The sequence below is a fragment of the Capricornis sumatraensis genome, chromosome 3 (assembly GCF_032405125.1).
Source record: "Capricornis sumatraensis isolate serow.1 chromosome 3, serow.2, whole genome shotgun sequence".
Lineage (NCBI taxonomy): Eukaryota > Metazoa > Chordata > Mammalia > Artiodactyla > Bovidae > Capricornis > Capricornis sumatraensis.
This window is the reverse complement of record NC_091071.1, coordinates 114,073,957-114,086,606: the sequence shown is the minus strand read 5'-3', so window position 1 is coordinate 114,086,606 and position 12,650 is coordinate 114,073,957. Positions and strand designations below refer to the sequence as shown.

The window sequence follows — 12,650 nt, the reverse complement described above, 5'->3', positions numbered from 1 at the left end:
ACTGTGGTGTTTGAGAAGACTCTTGAGAGTCCCTTGGACTGCAAGGAGATCCAACCAGTCCATTCTGAAGGAGATCAGCCCTGGAATTTCTTTGGAAGGAATGATGCTAAAGCTGAAACTCCAGTACTTTGACCACCTCATTCGAAGAGTTGACTCATTGGAAAAGACTTTGATGCTGGGGGGGGATTGGGGGCAGGAGGAGAAGGGGACAACAGAGGATGAGATGGCTGGATGGCATTACTGACTCGATGGACGTGAATCTGAGTGAACTCCGGGAGTTGGTGAGGGACCGGGAGGCCTGGCGTGCTTCGATTCATGGGGTGGCAGAGTCGGACACGACTGAGCGACTGAACTGAACTGAACAGAAAGCTCTTTACCATGGCAACATTTTACCTAGAAAAGGAAAGCATTTTCAAGGTTTCTGAGAATCTCACACTTAAAAGAACATCACACATTTCTGTACTGGATGTGCAGAGGAGAGGCAAACTGATCCCTAATCCCCAAATATCCCAGTTGGGAAGTAAAATATGTGTATGGGTACCCTGAGCCAGAAGAGGAGAGATGCATTTAACTGAGTCCCCACAAACCTCCTTCTGATATAGTCTGTTTGAGGCCTTCTCCAAGGTAAACATGAGCTACTCAAACTTTTTTGAATGCTGTCTTGGCTGACTTGCTGAATCTTTGAAAAAATGGTGGGGGTCGAGGGCACACTGACTCTGCTACTGTTAATCTACACAAACAGTAAAACAGTATGGTTTCTTACTGGGAAAGATAGCTGCTCATGTTTATTTAAAGCATGATAAAGGCATTTACAACAGGGAACTCCTGTGTGGCCTACCTGATTCCTATTATTCTTCAGGCCCTATTCCCCAGGCTGCTTTAAATACAGCTTTCTGCTGTGGGAGTTAGCGCTATAAGTCCATTGGCATCAGTACCTGCCTGGTCATTCAACAGTGGCTACAAATTATCCACCTTTAGTCCCCCTCATCCTATGCCATCTCAGGGAAGGACAGTTTTAAGATTACAAAAATAACTCACACGCTAGTAAAGTAATGCTCAAAATTCTCCAAGCCAGGCTTCAACAGTACGTGAACCGTGAACTTCCAGATGTTCACACTGGTTTTAGAAAAGGCAGAGGAACCAGAGATCAAATTGCCAACATCTTCTGGATCATCGAAAAAGCAAGAGAGTTCCAAAAATGCATCTATTTCTGCTTTATTGACTATGCCAAAGCCTTTGACTGTGGATCACAATAAACTGTGGAAAATTCTGAAAGAGATAGGAATACCAGACCACCTGACCTGCCTCTTGAGAAACCTGTATGAAGGTCAGGATGCAACAGGTAGAACTGGACATGGAACAACAGACTGATTCCAAATTGGGAAAGGAGTACGTCAAAGCTGTATATTATCACCCTGCTTATTTAACTTATATGCAGAGTACATCATGAGAAACGCTGGGCTGGAGAAAGCACAAGCTGGAATCAAGATTGCCGGAAGAAATATCAATAACCTCAGATATGCAGATGACACCACCCTTATGGCATAAAACAAAGAACTAAACAGCTTCTTGATAAGCGTGAAAGAGGAGAGTGGAAAAGTTGGCTTAAAATTCAACATTCAGGAAACTAAGATCATGGCATCTAGTCCCATCACTTCATAACAAATAGATGAGGAAACAGTGAAAACAGTGTCAGACTTTATTTTGGGGGGCTCCCAAATCATGGCAGATGGTGACTGCAGCCATGAAATTAAAAGATGCTTGCTCCTTGGAAGAAAATTTATGACCAACCTAGACAGCATATTCAAAAGCAGAGACATTACTTTGCCAACAAATGTCCATCTAGTCAAGGCTATGGTTTTTCCAGCAGTGATTATGGATGTGAGAGTTGTACTATAAAGAAAGCTGAGCACCGAAGAATTGAAGCTTTTGAACTGTGGTGTTGGAGAAGACTCTTGAGAGTCCCTTGAACTACAAGGAGATCCAACTAGTACATCCTAAAGCAAATCAGTCCTATATATTCACTGGAAGGACTGATGCTGAAGCTGAAACTCCAATCCTTCGGCCACTTGATGTGAAGAACTGGCTCATTGGAAAACACTCTAATGCTGGGAAAGATTGAAGGTAGGCGGAGAAGGGGATGATAGAGGATGAGATGGTTGGATGGCATCACTGACTCAATGGACATGAGTTTGGGTAAACTTTGGGAGTTGGTGATGGGCAGGGAGGCCTGGCATGCTGCAGTCCATGGGGTCACAAGGAGTCGGACATGACTGAGCAACTGAACTAAACTGAAGAAGTTATGAAAGTGGGCACCTTAGACATTGTTTCCCTGGCTTCTCAGTGGATAAGAGTAAACTGCCACACAGCACAGGCAAGACTAGTCTCATAACACCATAATTTGCATATTCAAATTTCTCAACTTACTGCTAAATATTGTTAGCAATATTTACTAAGTATATTTTAAAAGGAAATGGTCGTTCATACGATGCTTCCAACCTCTTGTATACTCTGGTTCCAGAGAAATCTCTCCTCTGTCAAGAAAATGCCCAGGAGGAGTGCAAAAGGCGCAGAGAATTTCTTCAAAGAAACATTAATTGAGTACCTGCTTTTTAAGATGCTAGGTATGAGGAGAGAAACACACACACACACACACACACACACACACACACACACAACCTCTTTGAGTTTAAGGGACTCACAACCTCACATTCCTCACTCGGCCCCTCCCACCCAACACACTCACAGAGGAAACTTTTCTATAGGAAAAGTTTTCACACGTCACCTCTTCCTTCATCGCTTAAAGTAAATGATTATAGAGCTGGTGCCCAAGGCTTGTGGCTAGGTACATAACTCCTTTATATAAATGCCATTCTCTGGGACAGACAAGGTGTGCTTCAGGTAAATGGTGTAACTAAAATGACATCATTACAGGAGTTGCATCCTCAGAGATGACTTTCCTCTCAGGAAGAACATGAAACGGAGGGTGGTTAGGGTGAGTGAACACGATGTACTCACTGGCTGGAGGGAAGGCAGTGAGCCTAACAATTCTTTTTTGGGGGACTCGGTTCCCTGGTCCGTATATCAAGAAGTTTGCCCAAGTGCGTGTAACTCAGGGGACACCCCGATTCTGAACTAGAACCAGCCCGGGTCTGAATCGCCAAGATGATCATTGCTCAAGCCTTGATCCGGGAGCAACCGGGCTTCCGAAGTTCGGCTCGCGGAGAGGACCAAACCCACTTGGGGCATCCGATGCCTCTGAGAAGCAGAGAGGGGAGGCAGGATGCAAATCTTCCCCAGGATTGAGGAATAATCCTTTTATAAAGCACCTCGGAGGAACATGCAGAGCCCCGGCGCGAAGCTACGCGGAACGTCGACCGCAACAAGAGGCCTGGATTGCACCTCCTCGCCGGCGTGGGTCCGGGCCTGGCCCGGGGCTGCCCTCGCGCAGGCGCAATCGCGCAGCGCTCCCGCCCCAGCGCGCATGCTCCGCCGAGCCCCTGCGCTCCAGGCTTCTGGCGGCGGCTGCGGCGGCAGCGGCCGCGGAGGAAGTTTCCGCTCTGCCCTCCACCCCGGTAGCAGCTTCGGGGCCGGGGACAGCTTCCTCTGGACGCTCCGCGGGCTTCGCTGCCGCCGCAGGGCGGTCTGACGGGATCATGGGGTTGTCAAAGGGGCCGGAAGGCCAGGGTCTCCCGGAGGTAAGGAACCCCTCCTCCCTCCCTGACACGTCCGGGTTTCCGAGCGAGGGCCGAGCCTGCGGGGTCGCAAGCACTGGGAGATCCGGCAGCGATTAGGGCTCCCCGCCTCCTTTCTCAGGTGTGACCTCTTCCCCAAGCACCGGCCCTGTCCTCTGGGGGCCAAGCTAGTTCCCCAGTGTGGACATGGGCGGAGACCAGCTTCAAACGGTGCCGGGTCTCCTGGGACGGAGGGAGCCTTCTCTGGCCAATACCTGCCCCGACGCTGCCCCAGGCGTCCCAGGCCCTGGGATCCCCACCTCTCTGGCTCCCTCCGGCAGTCTCTCTCCGACCCCCGGCGCCGCACGGCTCGCCCCGAGGACCGAGGCTTCTGCGCCCAATAGTCACGAGACGCGCGCTGGGACGGTCCGGGCTCGGGTTGTGCAAAGGGCGGTGACCTTGTGGCGCCTATCGCCGCCTCCCCCGGGCCCACGGGGTCCTGGCGGCCGGCACCCGCCTCCGTAGTGTCGGGGGGGATTGCCTCCCTGCGTTTGTCCCCACGCTGGGCCAGGCTGGCTGGAGGAAGTTTGGGAGCCGGGCGCGCGCCAGGTCGTGTCCGGCCGGGTCAGCGCACCGCGGTGTTCGCGGTGGAGACGCGCTCTCCGTCCGTGCGGAGTGGCCGGGCGGAAACGTCGCTGCTTCTCCAGAAGGGAGAGCGGGTGCCTCTCCTTCCAGAGATGTTTGTTATTAAGTACTCAGTCGATCCCGAGGGACAGGGTGATCAGCGGTTTCTGGATTTATATACACATTATCTGGGAGGAGAGGAAAAGTGCATTTCCTTTTGGCTGCAAATATCACTTATCTAGACAATTTGCATCTGTGCTCTCTTCCAGTTGATTTACTCAAAAACTAGTCTAGCTTACTAGATTCTTGAAAGAAATGGAGTCCATGCTGCGCCTCTGTCCCCTTCCTAAGGTTCTGAAGCAGGTATTTGTCAGAGGGACTGATTCCTTGACATGGTGCGTGGTCCCTTCACACTTAACTGCCTGGGGCCAGTCTTGCTTCTTTGCCTTCCTCCCCAAATCCTTTAGTTCTTAAATCCCGCTAGTACCATTTATTGAGGGAACACTGTTCTGTGCGTAAAAGCTGGAGATGTAGCGATTGCAGAACAGACTTATCTGTCAGTGTTTGCTCCCAGAATGGAAATCTATTTCAGCATCTTCAGGAAACCTAGCAAGTGTAATGTCAGAACCCTTCTGTTAGCTAACACTTGACATTCGAGTTGCTTTGATGGACCAGGGTTTGTGAAGACTAGAATCTGTTCTGTGATTTGATTTGATTTGATATTTCTTTTTTGCCTTTTTAAATTCTAGGCTCTCATCAGGTTTTTTGCCTGGCACTTTGCCGTGGACTCTGTCTGATCTCCCAGGTTCTAACTCAAATCCCTTCAATTCTTTGCCCCAGTGTACCACCAGTAGGGTCTTTCTAGGAAAAAAAAACAGCACAACAACAACTTGCACCTCCTTTGTCCTTTGTTTAATCTTTCACTGTCAGGAGACTGGGTCTAATTTGTCGCTTTTCCAAGTTCCTGGCAATTAGGCAAAGAGGATTCACTTAGTTCAAAGACTAGTATGTATGAATATGAATAGTATGTGTCATTAAGCTGTCACTAGTCTGGTTATTTCATTAAATTTAATTTTGTAAAAGCTTTTATGTACGTGAAGGAAAGAGAGATAGCTAGACGTGGCCCTGCCTTCCAGCTTACATGAACTATGGTCCAAGACAACTGACAGTTTAGTGTTCCTAGTTTAACAGCTTACAGCATTCCTTTTTATTCGAATTTTAGTTTTAAGAGTTGGATGTGTTACCCAGCCTGGTGATGTTTATGGCTTCAAGCTAGAGTATTCTTTCTTTCACTGCATATTAGCTAGTGACCCTTTTGCATTTTGTTTTAATGTTAACCTATGAAATGGATTTGGTGTCTTATTAACATTCCCCATTCATTGTGTTGTGCAAGAAAATTACTTCACAAGGTATATTGCAGAAGTACACTTCTCCATTCTGAGGGTGGGTGGATGGGAAGTGTGGGCCATGCACTCCCCAAGGTGTGGGCAGAGGGTGCCCATTAGGTGTGGCAGGGAGGACCCTCCCGGATTGTCCTGATGTATTGTCCTTTTCTTGGAAGTATCTTCATGATACGTGATTGAATAAATGAAGGATTCCTTTTTTACATCCCAGGAGTTTTAAGAAAATACTTATATTATCCCATTTTCCTTTTCTGTTCTATTTTTGTGAACCATAACTGTTCTTTATTTTCTCTTATTTGAATCTCTTGACTTGTAGATGGTTCTCAACCATCACAAACCTTTTGCAAGGAAGAGAAGGTGTGAATAATTAATATTTATTTTTGCATGTCTGCTAGGAATTAGTGAATGCTAACCTTCAGAATCTTTGCTAAAAGAGACACAGATGTATAGAACAGTCTTTTGGACTCTGTGGAAGAGGGAGAGGGTAGGATGATTTGGGAGAATGGCATTGAAACATGTATAATATCATATATGAAATGAATCGCCAGTTCAGGTTCGATGCATGATACTGGATGCTTGGGGCTGGTGCACTGAGACGACCCAGAGGGAAGTTACAGGGTGCGGGGGGGAGAGGAGAGAGGGGGGTTCAGGATGGGGAGCATGTGTATACCTGTGGCGGATTCATGTTGATGTATGGCAAAACCAATACAATATTGTAAAGTAGTTAACCTCCAATTAAAATAAATAAATTTATATTTTTTGAAAATTAAAATCAATAAAATATATTTTAAAATTAAAAAAAAAAAAAAAGAATCTTTGCTAGCCTGGACCAGCGTCATTTGAGAGGGAAGTGAAATGAGCAGTGTTGCAAGGCTGTCCGCTCCAGCACTGCCTGTTGCAGGAGATAAACAGTGTCTTTAATAATTCCATGTTCGACTATGTGTTAACATGTGTGCTCCTTCGCCTGAAAGTTTGTTTTTTAAAATAAACTTGACCTTCCATTATCAGTGTCATGACTATGAAAATATGTTGTTAATACATGACTGGCTTAGGTCATGGAGCTTATGTGACTGATGGTTAAGCATGTCATTCCATATTTAATAAGTGTGTCCTTGGAGCCTAATGCTGTTCAGAATAGAGAGATAAACATGGGTGGCTAATAGATGGAATATATGCCACCCCTCACGCAACCAGCTAATAGTCTGTTTGGAAAGACAGGCATGCCACTCAAAAGAGGTTAGTAATTGTATGAATGACAGACTATAAATAAAATAGAAATGCAAAGGAATGACCATTTTAAGCTGCAGAGATGACATTGAATGGGAGCTGGAGTTTGAAGGTGGTATCTGGGTGGGTGGAGAATATCAGGAGATCAGTGAAGGAATGAGAATGAGCAGGGCTTGTTTAGGTTGGCCACAGCTGTGTCTGGATTGTTTTGGTGGGAGCTAAAGGATGGAGCTGAAAAGATAGGTTGCAACCCAAGATCTGAATGCAAAACCAAGACATTTGGAACTTAACTGGTAGACAGTGAGTGATGCCTTAATGATGAGGGCTGGGCGCTAAAGAGGGGTGATGAGAAAGCTGTGATTTAGGAAGGAGTGAGCAGGATAGACTATTAGGGAAGAAAGATTGAGAGGCAGTTGCCATTGTCCTGGCATGACATGCAAATGGAAGATAGGAGAAATGTGAGTTGCATAATTAAGGAAGATTTAGCAGGCATTGTTGGCTAAGGGAATAGTCAGAGGTGGGTATGAGGCTATGAACCAGGGTATCTTGACATTGTTTTCTGTAGAGAGGCAGTTGTTTATTTTCTGCAATAATGGAAGACAGGAAAGGTACAGTTCAGTAAAGTGTATGGAGGCAAAAGTACTAGTCTGTTTAGATGTATTGAACTTGGAGTTAACAGCCTGGAGTGAAGGTAGGATATAAATAAAGAATGTTTAAATCAAATCCCTATTTAAATGTATCCAGTAAATATTATCTTTAAGGCAGCCCTGTTACATGGTAGTAATCGCCCTGTAATGTGTCTGTGTTGAAAGCCTTCCTTGTGTTTGCTATAGAGATCAAAGTGCAGAGGGGGCACATGATTGAATTCTTTGTTCTTGCCCCTCTTGTCAGTAACTTCTAGAACCAAGATGAGTGTAAAGTTCAAACAAAACAAACCACCTGTTCCATCTGAAAGGAGTTTATAATCCAGTTGAGAAGCTGCTATATAAGTCACATGTTAGAGAACAGGGTGGTGAATGTGCTGAAGTCTTCCTTTCCCTGGATTCCTTCAGCAGCTGCTGAACAGTCGATACACCTGTGCATGTCTTCTCCCCCATCTATGATGATTAACAGCTTGTTGAGCAGGGACCTTGTTCTGTCTGACTCTGGCAGCACTGTGTCCCCACGCTACTGCATGAACACAGTGATAATTGCCAATATCATATGCTCCGTGGCAGTGAGTCTGTGGTATCAGGGAATAGACCTGGTGTTCCTTTATTCAAGGTAGCTTTTACCAGCCTTTTGCTTTCGTTTTAGGTAGAAACAAGAGAAGATGAAGAGCAGAATGTCAAGTTGACTGAAATTCTGGAGCTCTTGGTTGCAGCTGGGTATTTCAGGGCAAGAATTAAAGGCTTATCACCTTTTGACAAGGTAAGAGGAAATCTTTCTAACCATTAGGCTAGTCTTTGTCAGGATCTCATGGTTTACTGTGGCAGCAGGGTATTTTTTTTAGGATGGCATGGTTTACCGTGGAAAGGAAGAAGAGATTGTATTTTTCTTTCTCTGTACCCATGTTGCATTTCTCCAGGATTCAGATTCATTATGGAAGTGTTTGTTTCCTATTAAAAGAAAATAATCATGTATCAGTAAAATACATCTTCAAGTCATGTTGTGCATGAAGATTGAGAAGTACACATAAGCAAAATAGTTTCTCCTTTCAAGGAGCTTAAAGTTTGGGTGGGAAAATAAAGCTTATATCTCCCACATTGTAGACAGATGCTTAACCGTCTGAGCCACCAGGGAAGTCCATAAGATAAAGTAATTTGAGTTAATAGGGAGCTATCCCAAGTTGATAAAGCTGATAAAGAATCTGCCTACAATGCGGGAGACCTGGGCGATCCCTGGGTTGGGAATATCCCCTGGAGAAGGGAATGGTTACCCACTCCAGTATCCTGGCCTGGAGAATTCCATGGACTGTACAGTCGACAGGGTCACCAAGAGTTGGACACAACTGAGCAGCTTTAACTTTCACTTTCTTCCCAAGTTGGGATGCTCACAGATAGTTGCCAGGTATACTCTGGGCTCTGAATGCTAGGTTTGGAGAAGAAAGAAGTTGCTATTGGATGAAGTCATTTAATTCGGCCGAACCTTGAACAGTTCTTACACATAAGGAATAGTAGTAGGGTTGAGAGCACAAGGATAAGAACAAAGATCTTGTACTCAAAGAGCCTGACTTCTGAAGAGCTGGAAAGAGAGACGGTAAACCAGCACACGTAGAATAAGTGGCACAATTCATTAAGTGCCACAATGAACTGTGCACAGAAGTGAAGCATCCAGATCAACCAGGACACGCCAGGCAAGCTTCCTGGTAGAAGGAAGCGTTGAGTTCGCCAGTGGGCCAAAGCCCTGTCTGCATGTAACAGGTTCTTTTGTAATACAGATGTATAGGTCTCAGCCTTTGAAATTCTGGTTTGTTAGGTGTGGGCTGGGGACTGGGATCTGTATTTTATTAGGCATCTCGCATGAGTCTACACTATAGCCAGGGATAAGATTCATTGTTGATCTTTTCTAAGATCAAGCTGTGTCTATAAAGGTTTTGTTTCAAATGGATATTTAGCCTTGGTCTCATTTGCATCTCAGAGAAGTCCCATGACAAAATAGAGTACAGATTCTCATCTCCTTTAGGTAAAAGAAAATATGGGATGTATGGAAATTAAGTAATAAGCCACAGAATGTGCCCCTTGCTACCCACATATCTGGTCCATAAAACTCGTAATTCTTCTGCCGTCTTGCACTTGACTTTAACTGGATTAAGGCTTCTCTCAGCTGAGAGTTAATGTCTGTCCCCATTGGTATAAAGAGAATCTGCATCATACATCCATTTAGTCTTAGAAGGCAGCTTCTCAGTCTACTAGCCACATGTTTCAAGTGCTCAGTAACCATGTGTGGCTGGAAGCACCACACTAAACAGTGTGGATCCAGACTGTTCCTGTTCTGGCAGAAAGCTTTATTCAGCAGTGCTGTTTAGATGGGAGAAGGCAGTGGCAACCCACTCCAGTACTCTTGCCTGGAAAAATCCCATGGATGGAGGAGCCTGGTAGCCTGCAGTCCATCGTGTCACTAAAAGTAGGACACGACTGAGCGACTTCACTTTCACTTTTCACTTTCATGCATCGGAGAAGGAAATGGCAACCCACTCCAGTGTTCTTGCCTGGAGAATCCCAGGGACTGGGGAGCCTCATGGGCTGCTGTCTCTGTGGTCGCACAGAGTTGGACACAACTGAAGTGACTTAGCAGCAGCAGCAGCAGCTGTTTAGATGAGTTGCAGTGGATGGAGCCAGGACACATATTGTCTCTCTCTGAGGATACACAATTTTATATATAAAAACTGTTTCTATTTTATCTGCCTTGCACTTCTTCGCTTCTTCCCAAACTAGGAAGAGAAAATAGGTATTTTTTTATGTCTTGCAGGTGGTGGGAGGAATGACCTGGTGCATCACCACTTGCAACTTTGACGTGGATGTTGATTTACTCTTTCAGGAGAACTCTACAATAGGTCAGAAAATGTAAGTTATTGGGCTTTCCATGGATGAGCCTGAACAGTGAAAAAGGAGATAAATCTTGAGCATTTGCTGTGTGCCAAAGGTTGTGTCAGATGCTTCACTCATGGACTAAAAGAAGCCAAGGTCACACAGCTAACACATGAGAGTCATCTAATATTATTACGATGTTAATAGGCTATTGCTGGTGTTTTTTGTTGATCAGAATTTCTGTTGATTGCTTGAATATCTCCTTCCAAAGGCATTGAATTTGGATGGAAGTTGGATAGTTGAAGGGAGGGGAATCTTCCCCGCCCTGTTGCCTCTGCATGAGGCAGAGCCTCACTTTGCCTGTGTCCTTGCCAAAGACATCCTGGAAGGGTGCCCTGGCTGATCTTCTGTAGCTCACCAGGGACTTGGTGATTTCATGAGATCACTGGGATCCCAGTTCTGCCAGCCCTGCCAGTGGACAGCTGTGTGACCTTGGGCAAGCCTTCCTTTATGTACAGAAAGAGGGTTTGTGATCTCAGATCTATAGGAGTCTGTGATTTACTTACTTATTTTTCTGAAGCCTTGTCCTCCCCTAAATGGATTAAAGATGGTTTATGAGCACGCATGAGGGAGCAGTAATAGTGGAAAAGTGAAGCAAAGCAAAAAGGGAAGGAAAGGCAGAGTTGAGGGTAAAGAACACAACTGTGAGGAGCCAGAAGGCCCTGTTTTCCTAAGGATGGGACACAGATTTGGCTGAAAAGAAGAAAAAGACATCAAAAGAAGAAAAAATAAATTATCCAATTTATACTTTCCATATAGTAGAAGAAAAGCAAGTCCCTGGGAATCACCAAAATCCTTAACACTAAGACCAAAAGGCATTCTTGGCTCCTTGTTAAGGAGTTCATGCTGTTTGACACAGTAATACTGCCATCAGTGCCCGGCCATGAATAGTGGGCGCTGCATCCTGACACCTGTGTGTGTGAGGCTGTGGCATCATGTCCAGTCACCCACAGAGAAAAGTTCACCTGGGGGGTCCAATGGAGTCCAGGTGTGTGGCTGTACTCCCGATGATCCAGTCCAACCCAGCAGGGGAGTGTGTCCTTGTTCTTTTGTTTATTAAGGTGTTACATACGTGAACGTACAAGAAACATTCAGATACTACCAAAGGGAGCAAAACATGCAGCTGATGTCTCTCCTCTTTGCCATTTTACACCCTAGTTTTATTCCCTGGAAAGAGTCATCTTTGACTGTCTAGGTTTTAGATTCTTCATCGTGGTCACTGATATGTCTCCACCTTTGTATACTCGGTTTCATTCAAGTCCAACGAGAGGAGGAAGTTGGCTCACCTGTACCACTCACGACATCCCCTTTGTCTTCCAACTTCCGCTCTTAATTACTATCTTTCTTTTCTATGATCGCTTGCATAATTTTGCTCTACTTAAGTTTCTATTTCTTGACCCATTAATATAAAGTAGTTTCTCCTGTTTATAGTCTGTTCTATAGTAGCAGTTAAGTTGTGCATGCTTTATCTACAGGTAAATTCTAAAAGTAAATCTATAAACAGTATTTTCAATAAGAACTAAGACTTGTGATGGGGTCAGAAAAAGAACGGTAATTTTCTGGACTGTAATGGTGCTGTTTAAAGGAGAATATTTGAAGTATTGCAGTCAAAAGCAATCTCTTTTCATTTATTCATTGAATCAGCAAATATTTATTGAACCCTTACATTCATAATGTTCTGGATGCATTAATGAAAAATGTGCTATCCTCATGGAACTTAGAGTCTGTTGGAGGAGACAGACAAAAACTAATCTAATAAATAAGTACAGTATGTGTAGACATATGTACCATGAAAAAAAACTAAACCCAGGAAAGGGTATGAGGAGAGACGTAGGATGGCAAGCAGTTGTGGTTTAAGTCGGTGTAGGCTTCACTGAGAAAGTGATACCAGAGTTAAGACTTGAGGAATGAGGGTTCCAGGCAGAGGGAACTGCCAGTGTGAAGGCCTATGCAGAAGCTTGCCTAGAGTGTACTGTGGTGGGGGGTGGGGCCATGGGGAGGGGGCAGCAGCAGACCGAAGTGCAGAGAGGTCATGGGACAGATCAGGTAGCGCTTTGTAGGTCAGGTTTAGGACTTGGGGTTTACTCTGAGTCAGGTGGGAAATCCACGGGGGTAGGGGGCGTTGAGCAGGGCAAGAACACGGTTTGTTCTGT

General features: G+C 45.2%; 1 protein-coding gene across 3 annotated transcripts in view; it reads left to right on the top strand.

Moving 5' to 3' along the window:
- The first annotated feature begins 3,580 nt into the window (after positions 1-3,580).
- The window catches only part of CCDC93 (coiled-coil domain containing 93), a 107,123-nt gene continuing 98,053 nt past the window's right edge, over positions 3,581-12,650 (top strand). For 2 of the 3 annotated variants that reach the window (XM_068968087.1, XM_068968086.1), the window contains exons 1-3: positions 3,581-3,698; positions 8,225-8,338; positions 10,379-10,473. In XM_068968087.1, the coding sequence (XP_068824188.1) occupies positions 3,657-3,698; positions 8,225-8,338; positions 10,379-10,473 (251 nt within the window). In that variant the 5' untranslated portion in view covers positions 3,581-3,656. The remainder of the gene's footprint in view (positions 3,699-8,224; positions 8,339-10,378; positions 10,474-12,650) is intronic. The other variant, XM_068968088.1, reaches the window with a different exon arrangement.